Source organism: Drosophila hydei, unplaced genomic scaffold (genome assembly GCF_003285905.1).
Source record: "Drosophila hydei strain 15085-1641.00,03,60 unplaced genomic scaffold, DhydRS2 tig00000237-arrow-arrow-pilon, whole genome shotgun sequence".
In the NCBI taxonomy this organism is placed as follows: Eukaryota; Metazoa; Arthropoda; class Insecta; order Diptera; family Drosophilidae; genus Drosophila; species Drosophila hydei.
Genome location: NW_022045691.1, coordinates 2,493,086 through 2,516,153, shown reverse-complemented (window position 1 = coordinate 2,516,153; position 23,068 = coordinate 2,493,086). Strand labels below are relative to the sequence as shown.

The window sequence follows — 23,068 nt, the reverse complement described above, 5'->3', positions numbered from 1 at the left end:
AGAGCAAACACAGCGCAGCTCACAAAAGCCAACGAGTCTAAGCTGCAGTTGACCCACTGTGCGTTAATCGACGTTTGCTAACAAATCCACTTTGCATCGCCGAATTTTTTGTGTATTTAATTCGTACATTTGGCTAAGTACCAAAGCAGACAACGACAATAAATATGAATTTTTAATTAATATTAACAATTTGATAAATGTGCATGCAGACGCGCACAGTGGGGCAAGGCGTGCCAAATGGTTAAACAGGCAAAAGCTTTAATTATAAAATATATTAGCAATTAAATTATATGAACAAAAAAATATTATTAATTGAGATCAAATATTATTTACTTACTTTATAAATTTAATTATATATATATTTATATATTTTATTATATAATTATATATTTTTTCTATATTACTTAAAGCTTATTATATATATTTATGCAATTTTTCAACTTAATTTTTTTCTATATTTTTATGCGATTATTTTTTTCAAATGTGTTTTCAAATTTAATTTTATTTATTTTTATATTAAATTATACAAATTTATAGATTTTTTAAACCAATTTATAAGTTTTATATATTTAAGTTTTTTTTTTAAATATTATTTAAAAAGTTAGCAAATAAAGCTTTTTATAACAAACACTAAAAAATATAGAGACTTGTATACCATAATTATTAATCAATAATTTATTATTTTTTTAATGATTTTTTGGTTTTTTTACATTTTTTATATTTTTATTACGTTTTTTACTTTGCGCGTAAAAAATTGATTTAAAAATACTAAAAATAAACAACCATATTTTAATATGTACAAAATTATTTAAATTAAGCAGGTTTTTATTTCTAATTTTATTCATATGAATGAATTAAATACTGTTTAAAATCTAAACTGATTACAAAATATCGTTTTGAAAGGGCAACGTAGAAAACACAGTAAATCCAAAAACTTAAAAAGCTTTAAGCTTTTAGAGTGCTTTCATGGAATTGGTCCTAAGCTGCAAGAGTCAAAAGCACACACAAAAGCTCTGCGGGAGCATAAAACTCTTATGCTAAAGACGTCGCCTTTGAAAGCTCGCAGAGCTTTAGCTTAAGTTCTAAAGGTGTTTGCACCCTAAAGCTTTCAATCAGGTTCCAGACAAAGCGCAATATGTTACAGCTTACAATTTCAAATAACTGATAAAAATATATTTTATATTTTTGAAGACAAGCTTCAAGGGTTATACAAATATTTTTGGCAACTTTTACTGTGATTATTTCCAGTTATGGAAATTAATTGTATTTCAATTATTATGCGTATGCATATATACATATTTTTTATTCTTAGTAAGCGGAACCAGTGTGCGCTCGAAGCGAGCTTGAGAAACTGATTGTTGTAATATTAAAAGCGACGGCGCAGGCCACCGGCCAAATCAGTTGACGAGTTGAAGAGCTGAGACAATGGCAATCGATTGGACGCTGGTGTGGCTGGTGGCGCTCGCGCTGTGTGCTTTGATCGAAGCGGCACGGGCACGTGCCTCGCAGGGCATGCACGTTCAGATGCCGCACGGCGGCTGGCTGGTCGGCCGCCACAGGACCGCCCACAGTGGGCGGCATATGCGTGCGTTTATGGGCGTGCCGTATGCAGTGCCGCCGCTCGGCGAGCTGCGGTTTCGGGCCCCTGTTGAGCTGCCGCCATGGCAGGGCGAGCGCTTGGCCGTTAAGGATGCGCCCGTCTGCATGCAGCGTGATCCCTTCCGACGCGACATGATCATTGAGGGTTCGGAGGATTGCCTGTACCTCAATGTGTATACGCCGGATCCGGTGCCGGCGGAGCCGTTGCCCGTCATGATTTGGTTCCATGGCGGCGGCTGGCAGTGCGGCGCGGGCATCAGCAGCTTCTACGGACCCGACTTCCTGCTCGAGCACGACATTGTACTTGTCTCGGCCAACTTTCGGCTGGGTCCGCTCGGTTTCCTCAGCACCGAGACGCTCGATTGCCCGGGCAACAATGGACTCAAGGATCAGCTCCAAGTGCTGCACTGGGTGCGCGACAATATTGCCGTCTTTGGCGGTGATCCGAACAGCGTGACGGTGTTTGGTGAGAGTGCTGGTGGTGCCAGCGTCACCTACCATATGCTCTCCGAGAAATCGCGCGGTCTAATGCATCGTGCCATTGCACAGTCGGGCACCTACTTCAATCCATGGGCGCAGCCTGCCCACAAGGGCGTGGCCGCTCAACGTGCACTCAAATTGAGCGAGCTGCTGAACTGCACCGTTGCTGGTGAGGATTGGGCAGCGCGCTTGAACTGTTTGCGCGCCAAGCGAGCCGAAGACGTTGTAGCCACGCTCTACGATATGTTTGTAAGTTGTTTGTGTGCATGTGTGTGTGTGTGTGCTGGCAACATATAAAGCTCTACTTTTAGGTTTGGGACTTCGATCCGATGATACCTTTCCCGCCTGTCATTGAGCCGGAGCATGAAGGCGCCTTTCTGACGCAACGACCACGTGAGGTGGCACAGCGACCGCATGGCCAGGCGCTGCCCCTAATGATAGGCGTGACAGCCGAGGAGGGGCTGCTGAAGACGGCGGCCCTGCTCAATTTGCCGCATCTTATGACCGAGTTCAAGTCGTCATTCGAACGTCTGCTGCCGGTGGTGCTCAATTATGATCATCACGAGGACGAGAAGCAGCAGGAGATAACGCGTCACATCGAGAACTTCTACTTCAAGGCGGGCCACAACTACAACAAGTCCAACCATCAAAATCTGACCGATGTAAGAGACAGAAAAGAGCATCCGATAAATATATATCTAAAAACATACATATATATAATGTTGTTTTCAGCTAATATCTGATGGCTGGTTTGTGGCTGGTGTCGATGAGTATCTACAGCTGCGCTTGGATGACCAGCTGGCGCCCACCTATGTCTATCTCTTTGATCATAAGGGTGCGGCTAGCTTCTCCGAGATCTTTAAGGGCGCGCACAATGAGTTCTATGGCGCCTGTCATGCCGAGGAGCTGCAATATCTGTTTCCCATTGGCCAGGAGCTGTTCGTCAGCGCTGTGCCGACGCGCCAGGATCTTGAGCTGCGTGACCTAATGCTGCGTCTCTGGGTGAACTTTGCGCGCAACGGGTATACCACTTTATTAGCCATTGCTGAAAACTTCAACTAAAACAAGACTCAATTTAATTTAGTGATCCTAATCATATCAATGGCACCAGCAACCTACCCACCTGGCTGCCCACGCGCACGTATCCAGTGCAATATGCCCGACTGGGCTCCAAGTTAGATTTGGACGAGACCGAGACTCCGCCTTCGCTGCTGCGCATGGAGGTGTCATTGTTGCAGCATCGCGCCGACTTCTGGCGCGAGCTGAAAGCTCATCTGCCTGCCGATTCGCCTTCACAGCACCGCAACGAGCTGTAAATTTATTATCATATTAATATAGCACATTATACGAATTTACGTTTTGCTTTAGAAAATAAAATAAATAAGAAATAAACATCGAGTGTTGCCAGATCCAAGCATAAGAACGGTAAGAAACGGTAACACAGCGTTACCACCGATAACACACGCATATTCTCGCATTGATGTAAAAACGAAGTGAGAATGAAAATAATTGGATTACGACAAATGCGTACATGTAAACAATTGGAACGAAAATATAAGCGGTGTAACAATAAAAAGCAGAGTCAACAATGTAAATTGTTAAAAAACAGTCATACGCATCGTGCGCCTTGCCATTTGCATACATATGCTTTGTGTAAGCGATAAATGGCATTGCAGATGAAACCGTCTGGCAACCCTGAAAACGCAAAAACGTAGTTTCATTTTTTTTTCAAGCTGGCCGACATTGACATACGCATACGGACAAAATAAATACACATACACACATATACATATATATATATATATATATATATATATACGGCAGTTCGAGTTTTGTTTGTTTTTTGTATATATATATATATATATATATATATATATATATATATATCACACACATATATATATACATATTTACAAATATATATTGTATATATACATGTATATATAAATATATATATATTTATATATATATATGTATATATATATATATATATAAATATATACATATATATACACAAACACATTATATACATATATAAAAATAAACACTTTGCAACTTTATGCCACACGCTCGCAAATACCAACGTGGTGTTTTTCTCGCTTAACTTGACCTCGAGCTGCAATTTTGAACTAAAGTGGACGACAAATGGCTGGCTCGGCGCTGCGTCGCCTGATGGCGGAATACAAACGTAAGTGTTCGAAACTTTGGGCAAGTGCTTAAAAGATATTTGCGAGGCGACGAGGGCGACTGCGACGGCCTGCGCGCTGCGGGCCAGCAATGGCAGCTGATGAAAGTTCAACAATTCACTGTTATAATGAAACTGTCTCTCTCTCCGTCTCGCTCTTGCAATCTTTGCTGCATTTCACAGAGTTAACAATGGATCCGCCAGAGGGTATCGCCGCTGGACCCATCAGCGAGGACAATTTCTTTGAATGGGAGGCGCTGATTGCGTGAGTTGCCAGATCGTATACATATTCATATGTATATGTATGTGTGCACATATATCTAATCTATTCATATATATATGTATTTTACAGCGGACCCGAGGGCACCTGCTTTGAGGGCGGCGTGTTTCCAGCCCGTTTAGTTTTTCCACCCGACTATCCATTGAGTCCACCTAAAATGAAATTCACTTGTGATATGTTTCATCCAAACATCTTTTCCGATGGCCGCGTTTGCATATCAATATTACACGCACCCGGCGACGATCCTATGGGCTATGAGCTATCCGCCGAGCGCTGGAGCCCCGTTCAAAGTGTCGAAAAGATACTCCTGAGTGTGGTTAGCATGTTGGCGGGTAAATTGATGCAAATATAAAAGATATATACATATATATATGGATAGAATCATGTAACTAATCAACTGACTCCCATTAGAGCCGAACGACGAGAGTGGCGCAAATGTGGACGCAGCGATTATGTGGCGCGAGAGGAGGGACGAATTCAACCGGATCGCACAACGATTGGTGCGCAAGACACTTGGCTTATCGGCATAAGAGCGACTGCAGCGACTGATCACTAAATCCACAGCAAACAAAACAACAATAGAAACAAAAAACAACTGCTGAAAGAAAAAAATATATGAGAAAGGAAGAGGAAGGATAGAAGATGAAGACAAAGAAGGGGAAGAGGATGTGGAGGGGGACGAGGAAGAGGAAGAGGAGGAGAGGCACATGAAAGTAGCCACTCACAGAGAAGCCGCAATTCCGACCATCGAGGATTAACGAACGCTACCCACTATATATACCAGGAAAATATCTGGGATGGAATCGAAACAACTAGAAGATGAAAATAGAATGCAAATCGATCGCTAATGCACTTCCTCTCATCTGTATGTGTGTGTGTATGTGTATATATATATATGTGTGTGCGTGCGTGCGTGCGTGGGTGGGTGGGTGTGCGTGTGTGTATATTGGGTTCAGTGGCTTGGTATATATGTAAATTTTCAAAATTTAGGAGATCAACATGATGAGAGAAGGGAAATGGGAAAAGCCTTCGAGAGGAAATGAGCCGAAAAAGTGCAGCAAGAAATCAAGCAAATGGGGAAGAACATGGAAATTCGAAGCTAATCAGAAAATACCAAACAATATGTCCAATTGATATTTCGAAAAAATTAAAGTCTTTAATTTGTAGTGTAAAAAATCGAAAAGAAAAAGAACGAAAAAAATAAGAGAAGCAAAACAATGCAATCCCAAGTCTTATAATAATATAATACCCATGTCATTCACTTTCAATTTAGCACTATACAATTGTTTCCTCCAAGCCCAAGCTAGTTTCAATTTTAAGTCTAAGTAAAAACGAGAAGTTAAAGCCCGACGAAAAACTGGGGAGAATAAAGTTTAAGTTAAAACAAACAAACAACAGCTAAATATGTGAGCCATCAGTGCAATACTCAAAATAAGGACTTGTTGGGCATGGCCTGCGTCACGTGCCGGCGCTATGCCCAAATGCACAATTGTAAACAGTATAGACATAAGCCACTGCATGTTTTGTTAACAATATGTTTTAAAAGTCCTGTATACATAATTATTACTTGTATGGTGTATTGTGTATTTATCTATGTTACTCACCTCTTAGATGTGCTGCTAAAGACATTGTTTAGGTTTTTTTTATTATTGCTCTAAATTAAATATACATCATTTATGTTGCAGTTCGTTGCTATTGTATATTTTGATTAGAAACTGATTAGATATTCACCTGTTATGTGTTCACAATAGTCGTATTTGAATAGTTGCGCCTCATCAAGCGCTGCCAGATGCAATAGCTACGTTAAGTGTGCCCAGCTATGTAGACAACTGAACAGTTCAACTTACGCAATTTATGTATATCATAGCAATGTATACGTTTAGATAACTAAAAATATAAAATTAAAAATAGACTGAATGAAAAGAGCATTTGAATAATCTTTTAAGTATGCACAATATTTGTATTTAAATAATTGCGTCAAACCAAACGTTGCCAGAGATTGTTTAAATGCAGCGTACACTTTAAGTGTGGCGTTTGCTTGGCACAATTCTGTACAGTAAAAGCTTCAGCAAAGCATACGTATAGTATTGATAATTACAACTATACATTCAAAATTCAGTGATTCCAATTCCTTAGGCTTTTGTGTATTCACATTCGTATTTAATTAATAGCGCCATAGCCAACACATAGCTGCCACACTGAATGTGTTTTTATCGGGTATTATTCGCCCAATGCAATCTGGTCGCACCGCAAAAGGTATTTTCAGTTATTGTTTTTGCTTTTAAGTCGGAACACGCAGCGTGCTGTGTTCAAAGCTAGTTGTTTTCTTTTTTTTATTGTTATTACATCGCACGCCGAATAAAAAAAAAAAGTAAAAACAAATAAAGGTATGTTAACGAAAAGCGAGAACACAAGTGCTAATATCTAAAATATATATCACAGTGAGCAGCGACATTGACCCAACTTTTAATCAAAGAAGAAAGAAGACAAATCTCTACGTGTGCGTGTGTGTGTGACTGATAAAAATAAGCGCAAAGTGAAAATGGTACTAAAAAAAAGAGTACCGCATTAAGTGGATGAAAACATGACGCATGTTGCTGCCGCTTGACACACACGCCAGGTGTGTGAGTGTCTGCGTGCGTATGTATGTGTGTGTGCGTGTCAGTGTGAGTGTGTACGGGGCCAACTACAGTGTGGAAGAAGAAGAGTTGTACAATATGCTGTGTTTTTTCAATATACTTTCACATAAATACATTTATTTAACCGCAATTGACTGTGCATTATAAATTAATCATAATAAATAAATAACATAAGCTCATTTCATCAGCTAAACACACACACACACACACAGATTGAGAGAGAGACGTGGGATAAAGTGGGCATGCCAACGCAGCTCAATGTCCAATCAGAGTTGCCAGGCTGCAAATGCATTTTTCTATTAGCACTCCCCGTTAAAACATTGTGTAATGTTTGCTTACTTACTCCAACCCCCTTCCACCCGCTCTCAACAATTAGTGCAAGATTTATCATTGTTACTAACTGTACAAGTCGCATGGCTAAAGCAGCTGACCACACACACACGCTCACGCACGCACACACACACACACGCTCACGTACGCACACACACACACAGATATAAACGGTTGCTGCATAAAATTTCATAAACAAAACGGAAAGCGCTGTAATGCCAATTAGCATATGCAAAGCAATTCCAATTCGATGTACTATTCCATTTCGAATAATGTATGCCAATGTAAAAAAAGTCACTCGAAATGCTAAATAAATTCCAGTTCCAATTCCAATTATTTGAAGTTCGGTTTTGTTCCGAGAGTTTCGCAACTTCTACCGAAAACAAATTCATCTCTTTGAATCGAATTTTTTGTTTGCGTTAACAAGTTGTTGCGCCCACGTAGCAACAACACAAAGGAGCATCATTTGTTTATTTGTAAATAATAGCGCAATGCGAGTGTGTGTGACGTCATTGACGTCAGCTGAGATAAATAACCCAAAATTAACCTGAATTTGGCTTTGTAGATTCTTATAAGATCATTATGATGCAATGACACTTCATGCTAATTGCAGCACGACAGCACTGTCAAAGAAAGTATCTGAACTCGACACGAGCGCTGCTTCAAGTGTAGCACTAAATGCCAATTGCAGCACGGCAACACTGGCGGTTTGGTTGTTACTTGAATTATGCTAAGCTGACACTTCATTATCAATATGACAGCTCGAGATGGCGGCAGAAGCCAGCAACTCATACATACTGTCATTTAGTGTTCGACCACACTGGTGCTCTAGCTGATATTTTATGAGCAGCAACTGTCATATATACTACCAATTGTGGCATAGCTGCTACCAATTGCAGCAAGGCAACACTGACACCAATATGGCAGTTCAAACTAAGATTTGCCAAGTGTCATAGTCCTCTCCCTCTCTCTTTCTCTCAGCTCTCGCGACTGCAGTTAGATTAAGCAGCTGTCATACCCGCATAAACATAACAATTCTAATTTGAATACTTTTCCCGCACTCTCTCCCTCTCTATTTTCTAGGCTAAGCCCGACTTTTAAGATGCTTTCGCTGCAGAATCAACGGCAACCAAAGACGACGCCTTTGGTGGACGACTACGAAATATCGGACACGGTGCTCGGTCTGGGCATCAATGGGAAAGTGGTGCAGTGCACCAACCGTCGCACCAAACAGAATTATGCACTCAAAGTGCTGCTGGACAACGAGAAGGCGCGCCGCGAAGTCGACCTGCACTGGCGGGCCAGCGGCTGCAAGCACATTGTCAACATCATCGATGTCTACGAGAATACGTATAGCGGTCGCAAGTGTCTGCTGGTCGTGATGGAATGGTAAATAGACTTAGTCCAGTTGGACAAGGGTATGCGAGTGCTCACTGCCGAGGAACCAAATTACGATGAGAAACAGCATGGGACTTTAGGTACTCCAATTAGCTGAATCAGAAATAGCACTAACAAAGCAGATTCCTATTGGACAAATTACCAATGTAATTAACGTTACTCAATCAAATCGCTTGTAAAATAGCAATTCCTATTGGATACGTAATGCCACTAGTCATCGCTGTGTTTTAGTTGTTCAATGAATTTCCAATTCATCCATATGTTATTTTCTAATTGGGTCGTTAAATTACTATTCCAATAGAATGAGATATACGCCAATTGGAGATTTCAACTTAATTATTTCAGATTAATACGAATCCAATTAGACCGAACACTGCTTGTTTAGACTAAATCCCAAGTGGATATTATTACCTTCTCATCAATCTAATTTAAGATATGCAATCGATTTCTAATTAACTGCCGCATCCAGCCAACCAGCAATTGTTGATATTCCAATTCGAAACAATAACTCAGAATGGCACACGCTATGAACAGTTATTCATGAATTCCATTTTCGCACGCAACTCAATTAGTGCGTTGCCACCTTGTTTACATTTTGTTGCCATAAAGCTGCCATAAATCCGCATTATTGCGCCATAATTAAATAAGTTTTGAGTTTTCTTCTTCCTCTTCGTCTTCTTCATTGAAACTAATTTGTCGTTAATTCGCATAATTGAGTGTATGGCCCTTACCTGCGGCTCTAGAAATAGATCAAAGACTCTAGCATTTGCTCAGACGTTTTAAAAGGCGGCGCAACTTCAGCTGGATAAGTCGGATGAAGTGTATGAGAGAGATGAATGACTTGAATCAAGGCTAGAGCGAGGGCAACGCAGTGTGTGTGCGTGTCTCTCTCTTTCTCCCTCTCTCTACATATATAAGCTACAGTTACATGAATGAATTATGATTACAAGTGAGAGCTGGAAAGGGTGGAGCCAAGCAAGGAAGAGAATGTGAAAACTTAGCTTGTGATAGGCAGAGAAAAGGAGAGAGTGAGAGGGAAAGACCGAGCAAGACATATGAAAGGAGAGAGGATTGGACCAAAAGGCAAATAAAGAGAGAGTGCACGAGCTTACGTTCTCTTACTCTCTTACTCTCTCTTACACACTCACACCTATTTCCTTCATCAGGAGTGTAGTGAGAGAGACCTTACATCTCTCGTTCTTTGCCTTCCTCTCTCTCTCTCTCAGTCTACGTCTCTCCCCTTAGATAGTAAAGAGAGGTCTCTCCCCCAGCCCTTCTCTCTCTCGCTCTCTCTCTCTTTTCGTAAACGTTTCACTGGCTTCGTCAGCAGCTCACACACTTTATTCACTCGACGCATTCTCTTTGGCAGCATGGAGGGCGGCGAGCTGTTCCAGCGCATCCAGGACAAGGCGGACAGCTCGTTCACGGAACGGGAAGCGGCGCACATCATGCGCGAGATCTGCGAAGCGATCTACTATCTGCACAGCCGAGACATAGCGCATCGCGACCTGAAGCCGGAGAACTTGCTATACACGACAAAGCAGCCGAACGCGATACTGAAGCTGACGGACTTCGGCTTCGCCAAGGAGACCTTCACCAATGACACACTGCAGACGCCCTGCTATACGCCGTACTATGTGGGTGAGTGCGCCCAGACGTTGCCGATCGTTGCCCGATCGATTGCATATTCATCGAATGTTTCTTCCTCTAGCGCCGGAGGTGCTCGGCCCGCAGAAGTATGACAAGAGCTGCGACATCTGGTCGCTGGGCGTGGTCATGTATATCATAATGTGCGGCTTTCCACCGTTCTACAGCATCAACGGGCTGTCGATATCGCCGGGTATGAAGAAGCGCATACGCTCGGGCCAATATGACTTTCCCGATCCCGAATGGACGCACGTCAGTCAGGCGGCCAAGGATCTGATCAAGGGCATGCTCAATGTCGATCCCAGCAAGCGTTTGCGCATCGAGGATGTGCTGCGCAACAAGTGGATAGCCCAGTACGACGCCGTCCCCCAGACGCCGCTGTGCACCGGACGCATGCTCAAGGAGGGCGAAGAAACCTGGCCGGAGGTGCAGGAGGAGATGACACGTTCGCTGGCCACCATGCGCGTCGACTACGATCAAGTAAAGTCCAATCGATTACGCGCCCAGTGCCGTCCCTAATCCACTCACTCTCTCAACCATTCCAGATGCAAATCAAGGCGCTGGACAAGTCCAACAATCCCTTGCTGACGAAGCGCAGGAAAAAGATTGAGGAAATCTATGCGGAGCACAACAAATAGATTTAGCGGCCGCTGCCAGCGTGAACAAAACCAGGCCAAAACCCTTTACCCCCTCTAACACACACGCACACACACAATTCTGTGTGTGGGTGTGCGCCTGTGTGTGCATAAAGAAGAGATAGATTATAATAGGATTTATATGCCACATTTGGCGTGCTTCTCTTATTATATATATATATATATATATATATATTATGTATTTTTTGTTTGTCTTACGTAAGCGTTTTATGACCCCAACTTGATTTTGACCATGTTAAACTATACGATCCTGTCCTGCGTCCAACGTGTGTCCCATGTATGTATGTATTCGTATGTCCATCTGCATCTCCATTTCCATTTCCATTTCCATTTCCAGTAACGGTTTTAAGGGTATAGCTAAAAAACTTCCTGTCTCTATCTATCTATCTATATATATATATATATATATATATATATATATATGTATATATATATATGTATATTTATATATTTATGTATGTTTATATCTATATCTGTACTATAGGTCGCTAGCTTTGGACCCGACTAAGAAAGCAACTGAGTTTTAATCCAAATTGTTTTTATACTTAAAAACTTTTCAAAATATGCCCGACTTTTGCAAGTGATGTCTGTTAACTATATATAGCATTAGATCTGCTCTGGTTGGTAAACAAATTGACATATATATGTATATATCTATGTATATATGTATGTATGTATGTATTGCTTCGCTTGCTGCTGACAGCTCTATATACGATTTATCATATAAATAAAGTATTTGTAGTTTATAAAGTCGAAAGAAAAAACCTTGAATGTTTCATTATAATGAAAGTTTGGATCAAATTGGACTTTGTATAAGTATGTATATAGCTATAGTAAGAGATAGACAGAGAGAGAGTGAGTGGGTTGTATTATATATATGTTTAAGAACTAGTTTTCATATAGAATGTAGAGATCACAGCCTAGAGGTCATTAGGATAGCTCCAATCCGGGTAGATATAGAAGTGCCTTAAGTTACTTAAGATTTATAACAGTTTCTGCATGACATAGAAAATCTATGAATAATTTCTATGATATCCATAGATATATATTCATGTAATATTAGATATATCTCGCATGTCTAGATAACTCATAGTTATAGATATTTCGGATTCATAAATATCATATCTCTAGAGGTATCTCATATGCTGGTCATTTCATATTCCCAGATACATCATTAGCTTGGATAGGTATCCATGCATATCCCATATTCCCACAGATATCTGACATCCATAAACTCATTTTATATCCTTAAATATCGCATAGTCCTGAATTACTGATAGCGATATGTTCTTAAGTATTCATAAATATCCCATATCCATAGACATGTCTTCTATCCATAGATCTCTTCTTTCCCTAGAGATATTCCATATCCATAGAGAACTCTGATAATCATAGATATATAGCCCACATATATATTACATCAATCTCTAATAGACAGCGTTGTCCTAGGCATGCAAACGGTCCACTTAAAACACTTTAAATACAGCTAAGCCTGAAGCTGGTCAAGTAGCACACTAGTTAGAGGGAGTTGGCTATACATCTCTCTCTCCCTCTCCCTTTCTCGCTCTCTTTCAGCTCACATAATTCAAGAAGAAATTTGTTTAGAATTAGCAATACGATTGCTTTTCATCATTTATTGACGTATGTATGTATATAACATATAACAGTGCAGTTTGACACACACACACACACACACACCTGCATACACGCACACGCAGTCATACGCTAGGAACAGTTCCTTAGGATTGCGCTTGGAGGGAATTGTGCCAGGGTAAAGCATTGCAAATAACAGTTTGCTAAGTGTTGGCTCAGTTCAGTTGCTAACGGTATAAAATACATGAACACAACCACACGCGCACACACAGATGCACGCACACACACGCACACTCGTACACAAAGAGCGCATACGCTCAAGCAAAAGTTGTTTAACTTATAGCAAAATCATAAAACAAAAACAAGCAACAAACTATATATATATACATGATATATGTAGTATATATATAAAAATTCTAAAAACCTACAACATTAGTTAACAATTTGTATTCATTTCTTCTTTACATAAATTTGTTGATTTCATTTCTAATAGATTTTTTCGTTTCCTTTACGTTGGTGGTGCCAACTTTACAAATTGTGCTGTCTATATCTTATTGCAAGCATAGCCTAGCTATATATACATATATATATATATATATATATGTGTGTATATATATGTGTGTGTGTGTATAGTACATGCATATAGTATCTGTTCTATAACAATTTTGTTTCCTTGTATTTGGTTTTTAGAAAAATACATATATATATATATATTTATAGTAGTATATAGGTTTCAACAGTTGGTGTATTTTAGTTGCTTAAAGTATTTCTTGTATATATATATATATATATATATATATATATCGATATATATGGCAGATTTGCGAGATTCAGCTTGGCTTATTCAAAAATTTTCCGCTGATTCAATTCCAATTCGATTTTCCCTTTAAAATGTCGCTTATTCAGTATAGTTGAGTGTGTAGGTGTGTGTGTGTGTATGGGTGTGTGTGTGCAGGTGTGTAGGTGTGTAGCTGTGTTCGTGTGTGTTTGGTTTTGTAAACTGAAGGTACATCATTTCCATTTCTTGCACATTCAATTGCTTATCTTCCGCTTGGTTTAACAATCGCCTCTTGACAGGCAACTCCGTATAAGTCCGAAATAACTCCGAAATTAATCCCTAAATAAAGCTATCGCAGCTGTTTTCTGCTTCGCTGTTGGAGCAGTCCATTGCTGGCAATGAGCCGCCACGCCTATACGTCCATTGGCGCTGATACGCATCCTCGGCATACGGCAGCTGACGCACTGCAGACGCACGGTCATGATCGCTATTGCTTCCGCTTCCGCTAACGCTGCCGCCGCCGCCGCTGCCACATCCGGTGCTGCTTTGACTGTGGCTGCTACGACGATTCGTGGTGCTGGGCACAGCAGCTGCAGCAACAGCATTCAGGCGCGGAAAGTATTTGTACAGCTCCAGCAGATTGTTGAGCCTTATGTGCGGCTTGTATTCCACATCGTCCAGGCACTGCGAGGCGCTGCTGCTGCTGTTCAGCGGCGTCCAGAACGTCAAGCCGAGCTGAGCGAGATGACCACCCTGAACAACAATAAGAAGAACAGTTAGTGAAGCTTAGTGAAAGAAATTGATATGGATAGAAAGGATGCAGGACAAGAGAGGGAAAGAGAGGCTACGCCTGCACCTCCACCTATTCCACACTAATAACAGTTGTAACGGTACTGAGCTTAAAGCTCTCCATGCATTTGTGTTCCTCTTTTTAAGCCTGTTCAGCTTAGTCCCATACATAAGTCACTTTCAGCTGGTGTCATTTTGTTGGCGTTCACTCACCTTGATATCCGTCTCGAGTTTGTCGCCAATCATGGCGCATTCGTGCGGCTTAACGCCGAGAAAATTGCATGCGGCATAGAATATTTCCGGATGCGGTTTTTCCCACGGCAGATCCGAGGAGACGAGCACACAGTCAAAATGGCCACGCATATGCAGCTTGGTGACCTTCTCGCGCTGCGCATTCGACGGCCCGTTGGTGATGAGGGCCAGGAAATAGCCGGCGCGTCGCATGCGCTGCAACAGCTGAACATAGTCGGGAGGCACGGCCAGGTAGCGGTAGCGCAGCTTTAGCCACTGCGGATAGATCTGCTCGGCGAGATGTTTGTGCTTCTGCTGCAGGGACTCGCGCCACAAATGCGTCCGCCACGAGTCCAGCGAGGTTTGCGAGTTGTCCGGACAGCGACGAAACGACTTTAAAAAGTTCTGTGTGGCCAAATTGGCATCGTCTTTGGTAAAGCAATACTGCGTTTCCAGCACGTCAGCAAGCTTTGCGAAGCAGATGCATAGAAAGAAGAAGAGAGAGACAATGAGAAATACGCAAAAAAAGAGCAAAAACAAAAATTAATCAAAGCCTGCAACTAACGGTAAACATGTACGTATGACACCTGTTACCTAACTTAACTGCACGAATTTTTGCACTCGCATAAGGCGATCGAATATGCTAGAATGAGATAACTATAGTCTTGAACTTGTTAGGATGACATGTGCCAAACATAATGACAAAAGTATTTTACACTCAACACAGAACTAAAATTAAAGATGTAAACTGTGTGTGTAAAATACATGTATTAGTATATTTAAAAAATATATATTTAATATTCTTATTTAACATTAAATTCTTTTAAATTGATTAGATTTCATGGATTCAAGTACAATTAATATATATATTCATGGATTCAAGTAGAATTAATGATGAATAATTCCGGTTTTTCCGAAGTTGTTAAAGATATAACAAATAACTGATAAAAACAAATACCCAGACTTGATTAAACATATTCACAGACAACAGATAATGAAAGAAAGCAATTATTCATCATCTACAATCTGTGCACATAGAACAGATTCGTGGGTTTCAAACGCAAATTAATTTAATCATTTACGTATTATAAAAAAACAGTTAATTCAAAGCTGGTTTTCTGCATGAAATAAATATTAATAACTCCTGAAGTAAGAACATTTACATTGATTTAGCTTCCGGCAAGCCCATTTGCTGAACAAATAAAATTATTAAAAAAAAAACTGCGCACAAAATAAATAAACGAACCCAAAACACACACATTCTCACAGTTGTATTATTTCGTGCGTAAGCAAATTGATGGGCATTCGTTAAACGGTAAATGGCAAAACTAACAAGTGTCATTACATTAAAGATGTATGACCATTTATTTTGGGTCTCTTATGACTTTGACCTCTAGTCAGGGAAAGACGACATGCATTGATCAAACATGCACTTGCACATGCTCACGCACACGTACAAGCGGACATAGCATGCGCGTGCTATTTGCCTACACATTTACTCACACATGCACACAACAACAAATGTACGTAACGAGCGGTTGCAGTGGAAAATTTTTTGTAAATATCAATGTAAATGTGTGTGTGTGTGTATGGTGTGTGTTTGGAGGTGCGCGCGAACTTTCACCCGCGAAGTTAACAGTAATTCAACATACCTTGCGTATTGCTTTGGAATCACCGGCCCGCGTTGGGATTAGCGTGTTATCTAAGTCAAAATAGAACGCTGAGATTTTCGCACAAATGCCATCGAATGGTGTTGCGTGCTTGAGGCCCGTTGTTAACGACGTTGCTGTTGAAAATTTGCTAGCGGCCATGAGTTATTGCCACGCACTGTTGGTTGGAGCACTTGATTCTTAGAAGGGGGTAGGGTGTGTCTATGGGAAGCGGTAGTTGGACGCACATATATCATAAGAGCGTAATAACAATTAATTGTATATGTTTGTATGTACATATATTTATTCTATTTAAATTTTGGCGCCACTAGATAAAAGTGGTATCTGTCGAAATTGTCTTTGCGAGGTAGTTGCACACGTTTCGTTAGTTAAACAGCAACTAAATTGAAAACAAACGTTGCACCAAAGTTAAATAAGGGAACAGGTAAATGTAACCAAGTAAGAGCGAAGCAATGACTGAAAGAAAGTGAACACACGCACGATTTCACAGTCATGCATGTAAGTAAGTTTGCAGCAATTAAGACATAAGTCACATCAGCTGATTTATTGCATGTTTTAACCAAATTGTTTAATTTGCTTAACGTGTTTTTCGATTCGTTTTCTCAATCTATTACAATTCTGATAATTTTCGAAATGAAAATAATTTATATTAATAACTTGTTTGAAGTTCGCAGCTTTTTAACAGACACTGTAGTCTGAGTAGCGAGAGAGGTCAGGTCGGCAAACTCTATGAGTCAGAGCGAGCACGCAATACTCTCACGGAGGAAAGCACATGTACATATACTTAATATAATTATAATACACGAAGAGTCAGCATTTATTTATAGTAACAATAATGATAATAAAAAAAAGATTCTGTTGAAAGACAAATAAAGCTTTTAAATAATACTTATAATACTAATTATTGTTTGTACGATAGTATTGTTCAACAATATGCAGCGATGCTATATATGCTTATCGATACATCGCAAAATATGAAACTATTGTAAGGGTGGCAACGCCAGAAGATTATTGACGGCCGATTTTGTTTACCAATTTTAGCAATTGATTTTTGTCATAAATTTGAAAATTATATTAACGAATTATAACAATGAGTAGTAAATCGGAAACAGATGTAGAAATGTCAACATCAGGTGAGTCAACCAAAATATAAAGTATGCTCAATATTTTTAGCTTTTTAAATTTGTTGTAGCAGAAAAGCCTCGAACCAGCGGGGACGCCAACGAAACCGCCAAAGTTGATGAATTAATTTCGCTGGAAACCTTGCGCGAATCGCCTGTGCAATGGCCAGAACGCTGTGAGTAAACCATAAATATAAAGAGACAGGCAGCTAATTGCTACGAGCTACATTGCATTTTAGTTCCCGGTATGGAAAAGTTTTTAACTATGAGCGATACACCAATACACAGACCGAGCGCTGATAGTGACCAAATCCTTAGCTGCGTCAATTTGGCTGCTATTAACCGTTAGTACAGCTGACAATTAAATTGGGCCTTGCAACAATTTCGATTAATCATTGCAGAATTCGCCCGGCTGCCGCCCGAACAGTTGGTGGAGAAGATTAAATCGATGCATGATCAAATCTATAGATTGGGTCTGCGCGAGTCGAAGGAAATGACGCGCGGCAAATTGCTGGGCATCTTCGATCGGGAGCGTCTAACCAAAGCGAAAGCCATGCGCAACTAATAACGACTGATTAACAAATACGCATATACTAATTATATTTATGTAGTTTGTAGTTAATCGTATTTAAATATATATTCATTTAGATATCTATTTTCATCCTTTGCCTGATATCATAAATTGTACAATTATATGCGTTAGCTATGCATTTATGCAAGTCAACAATAAATAACATTTATTTCCATTAAAGCAGCATAGAATCATACATCTATATATATTTATAAAGATATGGGCTACTAAATTAAGGAATAGAGTTTAGGTTTCCGTGTAAGACAGAGAGAGAGAGAGAGAGTTCTGTGTGATATGGCTGGAGGAGAAGGCACAGTATATAAATTCCGCTATGCGTAAACCAATAACTAACTCTGTTCTATGTCTATATATATGTGTGTATGTGTTTATATATGTGCAGGTACCGTTATGTGTCTAAATATATATCTATATATATATATTTCTCATATTTATGATATATTAATTGCTACACGAATAGCCACAATTACCATTTACAATTGATAATATGCTCAAATGTGCAACAAATATATAAATTTCATAAAATATATTATATATTCTCTTTAATTCTCATTAACCTAACCTCAAATAAAGTGAAACAACCTTAAAAACAAACAATTCTGAGTTTAAAAAAGAGTAAAATTGTCCAAATAACTGTAAAAAACTGGTCAAATACTAATCTTCTAAGAATTTATTAAATAATTTGCATATTTGCTGATATATGAAAAACTAACCTTAAAAGCAAAGCGACTCATAGAAACTAACGGTAAATTGTTGCTATATAGGACTTATTTGTTGATTCATTTCATTTTGGCAACGTCTCTGTAGCTCAACTACACGAAAAAAAAGGAGTAGTGGGAGTGGGGGCTAGGGGCTGGGGGCTGGGGACTGGGACGGGATGTAATGTATGTTTGTTTGTAGTCTTGGGTCAAGGTCATCTATTCCTGCCACTGCATGGCGAAGCGCTGCTCGAACGTAATGCGATTGTAGACCCCAACATCGGCCAGCTGCATGGGATCCGTGTGGTAGGCGAAGCGTCGTATATCAATCATGGCCCCATCGAACATCTCCTTCCAGGTGGTCAGGTCCGTGACGCTCATGTGGATGGGCAGCTGTGGGTCAGGTATATCGATGGCTGCCTGCAGACGATCGAATGCCTCGGCCACCGGACCCACAGACAAATTCACCCAGTACTCAGCCGGAAATCGTTTGTTCTCACAGAACGGCGCGCCTTTGCGCATGATGAAGACCAGCATCAGAATCTCATACCGCTCGGAGCTCTCGTAGAAGCGCTTGGTTCGTGTCTTCTCCACAAAATCGATTAGCAATATGAGTGGCGTATAGTTCTGTAGATGCATCAATAGCTCGCGATCTGTCCAGAGATAGCGACCGCCGCCCTTCACGTTCAGCATGCTCATGTTGTTAGTCAATTGATGATATTGTTGTTGTTGCTGTTGCAGATGTTTTTGTTGTTGTTGTTGTTGATGTTGCTGCTGCTGCTGCTGTTGGTGTTGCTGCTGATAGTGATGCGTATTGACAGTTGCTGTATTTGAGCCAATGTTGCTGCCGCTGCTGCTGACAATGACGATGCCTCCTGCTGCTGCCGTCGAGCTGGCAGCTGCATTCGTCGCACTTGCTGTGGGCATGCCAATGGGGCAGCCAAGCTCCTCAACCATGTGCTAAGTAAATCCTTGGCTGTTACTGTGCGCCCGCCCACACACGACACACACAATAACAACAACAACAACTAGGCCAAGGTTAAACTCAACCCCGAGCAAACCTCCTCGCACAACTTGTTGCAATGGTCCGTCCTAAGGCCAGTCAACTAATTCGCTTAACTTTGCCAATTATGTATATGTATATTAGTTCTTTCTTTTTTAACAACTTTTGCTTTTAATTAATAGGCGAGGCCAATTTGAGCAACAGCCACTGGCCGCACGTGCGGGCTGGACGATTGTTGTGACGCGAGTGCGTGGACAAAATGCTAGACGAACGAGCTAAAGGGGTCAATAGCGAAAGGTACGGCTCGGCTAAACGAAGCTCTCTTTGACAATTGCTCCATACACACACACACACATGTGTGTATATACACCCATTACAGTTATAAATATAGCTATCTAAATATTAGTTTAAATATAGCTTCATGCTCTTATGTCTGGCCTCTGTGCCACTTTAATTGTGCCTTGGAAAGTAAACAATATACATGCGTATGCGACACATTTACATTACATTACAGGACTACGAGAGTAGTTTGAACAATTTAGATTTACAATTTACATTCTATATATACATATATTTACTAAATCTTCAAGCTGTTTGCCATCTTGGCTGGCGGTTCGATAAGCTTGCCGAACTTATCAAACTCTCCTAGCACAATTTTTTCATTTTCCTTCTTAGTCTCTTTAATTTTCCTATAACCGTATTTTACGAACTAATTAAGCGGCTCCTGCAGTCGATAACAATCGGAGGCAATTTTCCATTTATCATTCTCGGCGGTTATTACAAATGATTGTTGAAATGTGCGCATGGACTGTTCGGCATATTTAACCGTGCCGCTGGCTAGTATTATATATGTAGTCTGTCCACCGACGGCAGGATCTAAAATTGGCTGCGAATCGAGCGTTGTCAATTGATGACGCGATGAGGGCAGCTCCAGGAAATATCGCTCAATTGTCTGGCGGCCCTGTGCACCATTGCCGTTCCAGCTAAAATTGGCCGTGTCTATGTACAAGCGACCCATTTGCTAGAAGCAAAAACACAAAGAAATTCTATTAATTTGTTTATAGCAAGTTTGGCATTTGCCGGCTCGCTTGCGTACATGGCGTCGGTTATCGAGAGAAGCGTAGTACAAACGTGTAAAATCCTCCGCTGTGCGACAGCAGGCTTCCACTTTGGCTCTTAGCTCCTGTAAATGTAATTGTAGTACAATATTATATTATATTATACAAAATTTAAATTTAAATTATTTGATGCTCACGTTGTTCATTGCGTCTGTTGCGTGCTATTTCGAAATAACATATTATTTCAGTGTTGCATTTTGCATATATCGGAACGCTTACAACAGCTGTTATGTTAGGCTGGCTGCGACTCGATTGGGGTGCGCGCCATTTACACATTTCAATTTGATAATCAATGATCAGTGATCTAAGGCCTACTTTAATTATTTTTGCTTCCACCAGCTCTGTTGAATAGTTCTTAAAAAACTATTTGTCATTGTAAAAGCGTACCAAATGAAAAAAGTAAGAATGTTGCAACTTAACGTTGCAAATGTTAAATTTAATACAAAGTGATAGACCGTCTATCGACTTTGGACCCATTGAATTGTTGCGGTTATATATTGGAAATCGCGTTACTGTCTGGCAACATCGTGATATCGATAAATTGTAATAAATCATAAAAAAATATCTTTGATACGGTTGTAAATAATGTTCTATCAGCAAAAATTTATTATAAACTTCCCAATTGCCCAAGACGATTAAATACTTGCGTTACATATATGCATATATATATATATATATATATATATATATATATATATATATATATATATATATATATATATATATATATATATATATATATATATATATATATATATATATATATATATATATTTATATATATATATTTATATATATATATTTATATATATTTTTTGATATATATCTTACAGCTCATGTAAACTGAAGGACTGAATCTAGAGAAAACATGAAAATCGAAAGGTTATCAAATGGAAGTGCGGAAGATGTTGGTCAAAAGGTCTTTTCCTGCAATTCCTTACTAAGCAACTCTTCACGCCAGCCCGGTCGTTGGCAACGTTCGAGTAAAGCCTCTAAGCGTTGTGCAATCGCCTCCTGCTGCTGCTCAGTCGTATCTTTGGCCAAGGATTCACTCAATATGAAGTTGATCTTTGATTTGAGCGCATGCTCCAGCAGCGCAGGCTCCTCGTTCTCAATATAGCGCTGTACACAGTTTACAAGCTCGTTGAGATGCTCATCAACGGCGTCTGGAAAGAGTTCACGCATCGCTATGAACAAATTAAATAGGTACTCGCGATTGGGACCGCTGGGACCAGCCGAGGTGAAGATTTGCCTTGCTATGCACGGAACCTGCCACACATGGCCTGCATAGGAATCGTTCGACTGCGTAGCCACGTACATAATAACCTCAATGGGCATCGTTGTAGATGGATATTCATGGAATTCCAAGTTACAGCGTTCGTAGCCATTCTTCTCGCGATAATCCAGGTGATCCAGCACCTGAGACTTCTGGGTTGCGGCAATGCGATATGCGACACCATAGACACGATCCATGCTCAAATCGCCCGGCAGCAGGGTAACCACACGGCCCGGCCTCTCGGGTATCCCTCGATGATCAATGCTGTGCTGATAAAATCTTCGTTTATAGCCACAGACGTAGCCGCGCCGGCGGTCTATGTACGGAAAGTCTGCCTTCCACACAAGCGAACCATAGCCAAAGATCCAGACGTCTTCGGGGCTGGCTGTTATGATCTCTGTCTGGTTGCTGGGCTTCGCATCGAAGCACTGTAGTAGCGTGGAATGCTGCCCTTTGCTATTGGAATTGCATTTGTGTTGGCTAAGCAGGCAGGAGCTGGCAGCCATCTCAGCGAAACATTCTTGATAAATCTCGGCCACCGTGGCTGACAACTCATTTGTCTTTAAAGTGTTGCTAAGTCGAAGGTTCTGTACAAAACGCAACATCTGTTCCAAGAGCAATCAAATTGCGTCTGTTCTCGTATCGCCTCAAGATATCACAGAAATTAAACAAAAGCTATTGCCGTTGCTAGAAGTATTAAATATTACCGACTCTATCGACTTACATCTGTCGTGATTCGTGCAAACTATCGATTTGATTTAGAGCAGGCACAGTGTTTTGAAGACGCCGGCGGCAAACTTGAAATATTGATGAAACAGAAAATATTGACATTAAGATGAATTCTTATATACACAAAAATAAAGTACTGTCAGAATTATTTATTGTTTTATTTTAAAATTTGCCTTACTCTCAAAACAAATGAATAAATAAATCACCGCAGCTTTATAATTCGAATCGATTAACTGTATGTTAAGAATCGATAGCGATA

At 40.3% G+C, this 23,068-nt stretch overlaps 8 protein-coding genes across 10 annotated transcripts; 4 read left to right on the top strand and 4 right to left on the bottom strand.

The window, feature by feature from the left end:
* Nucleotides 1–999: 999 nt before the first annotated feature.
* Nucleotides 1,000–3,857, top strand: LOC111595003 (venom carboxylesterase-6). The gene is made up of 4 exons (XM_023308544.2): nt 1,000–2,328; nt 2,391–2,741; nt 2,812–3,101; nt 3,164–3,857. Exons 1-4 carry the CDS (start codon nt 1,426–1,428, stop codon nt 3,393–3,395), a joined length of 1,776 nt encoding a protein of 591 aa, XP_023164312.2. The 5' UTR covers nt 1,000–1,425; the 3' UTR covers nt 3,396–3,857.
* A 253-nt stretch (nt 3,858–4,110) lies between these two features.
* Nucleotides 4,111–5,472, top strand: LOC111594044 (ubiquitin-conjugating enzyme E2 G2). The gene is made up of 4 exons (XM_023307200.2): nt 4,111–4,267; nt 4,448–4,529; nt 4,617–4,876; nt 4,956–5,472. Exons 1-4 carry the CDS (start codon nt 4,225–4,227, stop codon nt 5,072–5,074), a joined length of 504 nt encoding a protein of 167 aa, XP_023162968.1. The 5' UTR covers nt 4,111–4,224; the 3' UTR covers nt 5,075–5,472.
* A 1,337-nt stretch (nt 5,473–6,809) lies between these two features.
* Nucleotides 6,810–11,351, top strand: LOC111592701 (MAP kinase-activated protein kinase 2). 2 transcript variants are annotated; one of them, XM_023305119.2, is made up of 5 exons: nt 6,810–6,931; nt 8,597–8,902; nt 10,281–10,552; nt 10,623–11,038; nt 11,104–11,351. In XM_023305119.2, the coding sequence occupies exons 2-5, from the start codon at nt 8,616–8,618 to the stop codon at nt 11,194–11,196; spliced, it is 1,068 nt and encodes a 355-aa protein (XP_023160887.1). In that variant the 5' UTR covers nt 6,810–6,931; nt 8,597–8,615; the 3' UTR covers nt 11,197–11,351. The 2 variants fall into 2 exon arrangements, with proteins under 2 accessions (XP_023160887.1, XP_023160961.1); XM_023305193.2 differs by lacking the exon at nt 6,810–6,931 and adding an exon at nt 7,827–7,989.
* Nucleotides 11,352–13,827: 2,476 nt separating this feature from the next.
* LOC111592843 (N-acylneuraminate-9-phosphatase) lies at nt 13,828–16,724 on the bottom strand. Its single transcript, XM_023305317.2, has 3 exons — nt 16,258–16,724; nt 14,588–15,073; nt 13,828–14,338 (listed from the first exon to the last, which is right to left on the bottom strand). The coding sequence occupies exons 1-3, from the start codon at nt 16,414–16,416 to the stop codon at nt 13,925–13,927; spliced, it is 1,059 nt and encodes a 352-aa protein (XP_023161085.2). The 5' UTR covers nt 16,417–16,724; the 3' UTR covers nt 13,828–13,924.
* A 543-nt stretch (nt 16,725–17,267) lies between these two features.
* LOC111594282 (protein lin-52 homolog) lies at nt 17,268–18,020 on the top strand. 2 transcript variants are annotated; one of them, XM_023307629.2, is made up of 4 exons: nt 17,268–17,408; nt 17,471–17,572; nt 17,636–17,740; nt 17,798–18,020. In XM_023307629.2, the coding sequence occupies exons 1-4, from the start codon at nt 17,366–17,368 to the stop codon at nt 17,959–17,961; spliced, it is 414 nt and encodes a 137-aa protein (XP_023163397.1). In that variant the 5' UTR covers nt 17,268–17,365; the 3' UTR covers nt 17,962–18,020. The 2 variants fall into 2 exon arrangements, with proteins under 2 accessions (XP_023163397.1, XP_023163320.1); XM_023307552.2 differs by having other exon boundaries at nt 17,269–17,408; nt 17,468–17,572; nt 17,798–18,015.
* A 770-nt stretch (nt 18,021–18,790) lies between these two features.
* On the bottom strand, nt 18,791–20,079 carry LOC111593684 (high mobility group protein DSP1). Its single transcript, XM_023306629.2, has one exon. The coding sequence runs from the start codon at nt 19,638–19,640 to the stop codon at nt 18,903–18,905; it is 738 nt and encodes a 245-aa protein (XP_023162397.2). The 5' UTR covers nt 19,641–20,079; the 3' UTR covers nt 18,791–18,902.
* Nucleotides 20,080–20,104: 25 nt separating this feature from the next.
* Nucleotides 20,105–21,081, bottom strand: LOC111594421 (NTF2-related export protein). The gene is made up of 3 exons (XM_023307746.1): nt 20,942–21,081; nt 20,783–20,869; nt 20,105–20,707 (listed from the first exon to the last, which is right to left on the bottom strand). Exons 1-3 carry the CDS (start codon nt 20,948–20,950, stop codon nt 20,396–20,398), a joined length of 408 nt encoding a protein of 135 aa, XP_023163514.1. The 5' UTR covers nt 20,951–21,081; the 3' UTR covers nt 20,105–20,395.
* Nucleotides 21,082–21,667: 586 nt separating this feature from the next.
* LOC111593068 (putative glutathione-specific gamma-glutamylcyclotransferase 2) lies at nt 21,668–22,945 on the bottom strand. Its single transcript, XM_023305689.2, has 2 exons — nt 22,805–22,945; nt 21,668–22,726 (listed from the first exon to the last, which is right to left on the bottom strand). Exon 2 carries the CDS (start codon nt 22,683–22,685, stop codon nt 21,717–21,719), a length of 969 nt encoding a protein of 322 aa, XP_023161457.2. The 5' UTR covers nt 22,686–22,726; nt 22,805–22,945; the 3' UTR covers nt 21,668–21,716.
* Nucleotides 22,946–23,068: the final 123 nt, after the last annotated feature.

Bases quoted from the DNA above. Each gene is read 5' to 3' on its own strand.
- LOC111594421 (XM_023307746.1), bottom strand. The intron at 20,708-20,782 runs GTACGCAAGCGA...TTTTGCTTCTAG, and splicing joins CTCTCGATAACCGACGCCAT to CAAATGGGTCGCTTGTACAT.
- LOC111593068 (XM_023305689.2), bottom strand. From the start codon at position 22,685: ATGTTGCGTTTTGTACAGAACCTTCGACTTAGCAACACTTTAAAGACA.
- LOC111594282 (XM_023307552.2), top strand. From the start codon at position 17,366: ATGAGTAGTAAATCGGAAACAGATGTAGAAATGTCAACATCAG. The intron at 17,573-17,635 runs GTGAGTAAACCA...ATTGCATTTTAG, and splicing joins TGTGCAATGGCCAGAACGCT to TTCCCGGTATGGAAAAGTTT. The intron at 17,741-17,797 runs GTTAGTACAGCT...TAATCATTGCAG, and splicing joins CAATTTGGCTGCTATTAACC to AATTCGCCCGGCTGCCGCCC.
- LOC111593684 (XM_023306629.2), bottom strand. From the start codon at position 19,640: ATGGTTGAGGAGCTTGGCTGCCCCATTGGCATGCCCACAGCAAGTGCG.
- LOC111595003 (XM_023308544.2), top strand. From the start codon at position 1,426: ATGGCAATCGATTGGACGCTGGTGTGGCTGGTGGCGCTCGCGCTGTGT. The intron at 2,329-2,390 runs GTAAGTTGTTTG...CTCTACTTTTAG, and splicing joins CCACGCTCTACGATATGTTT to GTTTGGGACTTCGATCCGAT. The intron at 2,742-2,811 runs GTAAGAGACAGA...TGTTGTTTTCAG, and splicing joins ACCATCAAAATCTGACCGAT to CTAATATCTGATGGCTGGTT.
- LOC111594044 (XM_023307200.2), top strand. From the start codon at position 4,225: ATGGCTGGCTCGGCGCTGCGTCGCCTGATGGCGGAATACAAAC. The intron at 4,268-4,447 runs GTAAGTGTTCGA...TGCATTTCACAG, and splicing joins CCTGATGGCGGAATACAAAC to AGTTAACAATGGATCCGCCA. The intron at 4,530-4,616 runs GTGAGTTGCCAG...TGTATTTTACAG, and splicing joins GAATGGGAGGCGCTGATTGC to CGGACCCGAGGGCACCTGCT.
- LOC111592701 (XM_023305119.2), top strand. From the start codon at position 8,616: ATGCTTTCGCTGCAGAATCAACGGCAACCAAAGACGACGCCTTTGGTG. The intron at 10,553-10,622 runs GTGAGTGCGCCC...TTCTTCCTCTAG, and splicing joins CTATACGCCGTACTATGTGG to CGCCGGAGGTGCTCGGCCCG. The intron at 11,039-11,103 runs GTAAAGTCCAAT...CAACCATTCCAG, and splicing joins TGCGCGTCGACTACGATCAA to ATGCAAATCAAGGCGCTGGA.
- LOC111592843 (XM_023305317.2), bottom strand. From the start codon at position 16,416: ATGGCCGCTAGCAAATTTTCAACAGCAACGTCGTTAACAACGGGCCTC. The intron at 15,074-16,257 runs GTATGTTGAATT...TGCTTCGCAAAG, and splicing joins ATTCCAAAGCAATACGCAAG to CTTGCTGACGTGCTGGAAAC. The intron at 14,339-14,587 runs GTGAGTGAACGC...ATTGTTGTTCAG, and splicing joins AACTCGAGACGGATATCAAG to GGTGGTCATCTCGCTCAGCT.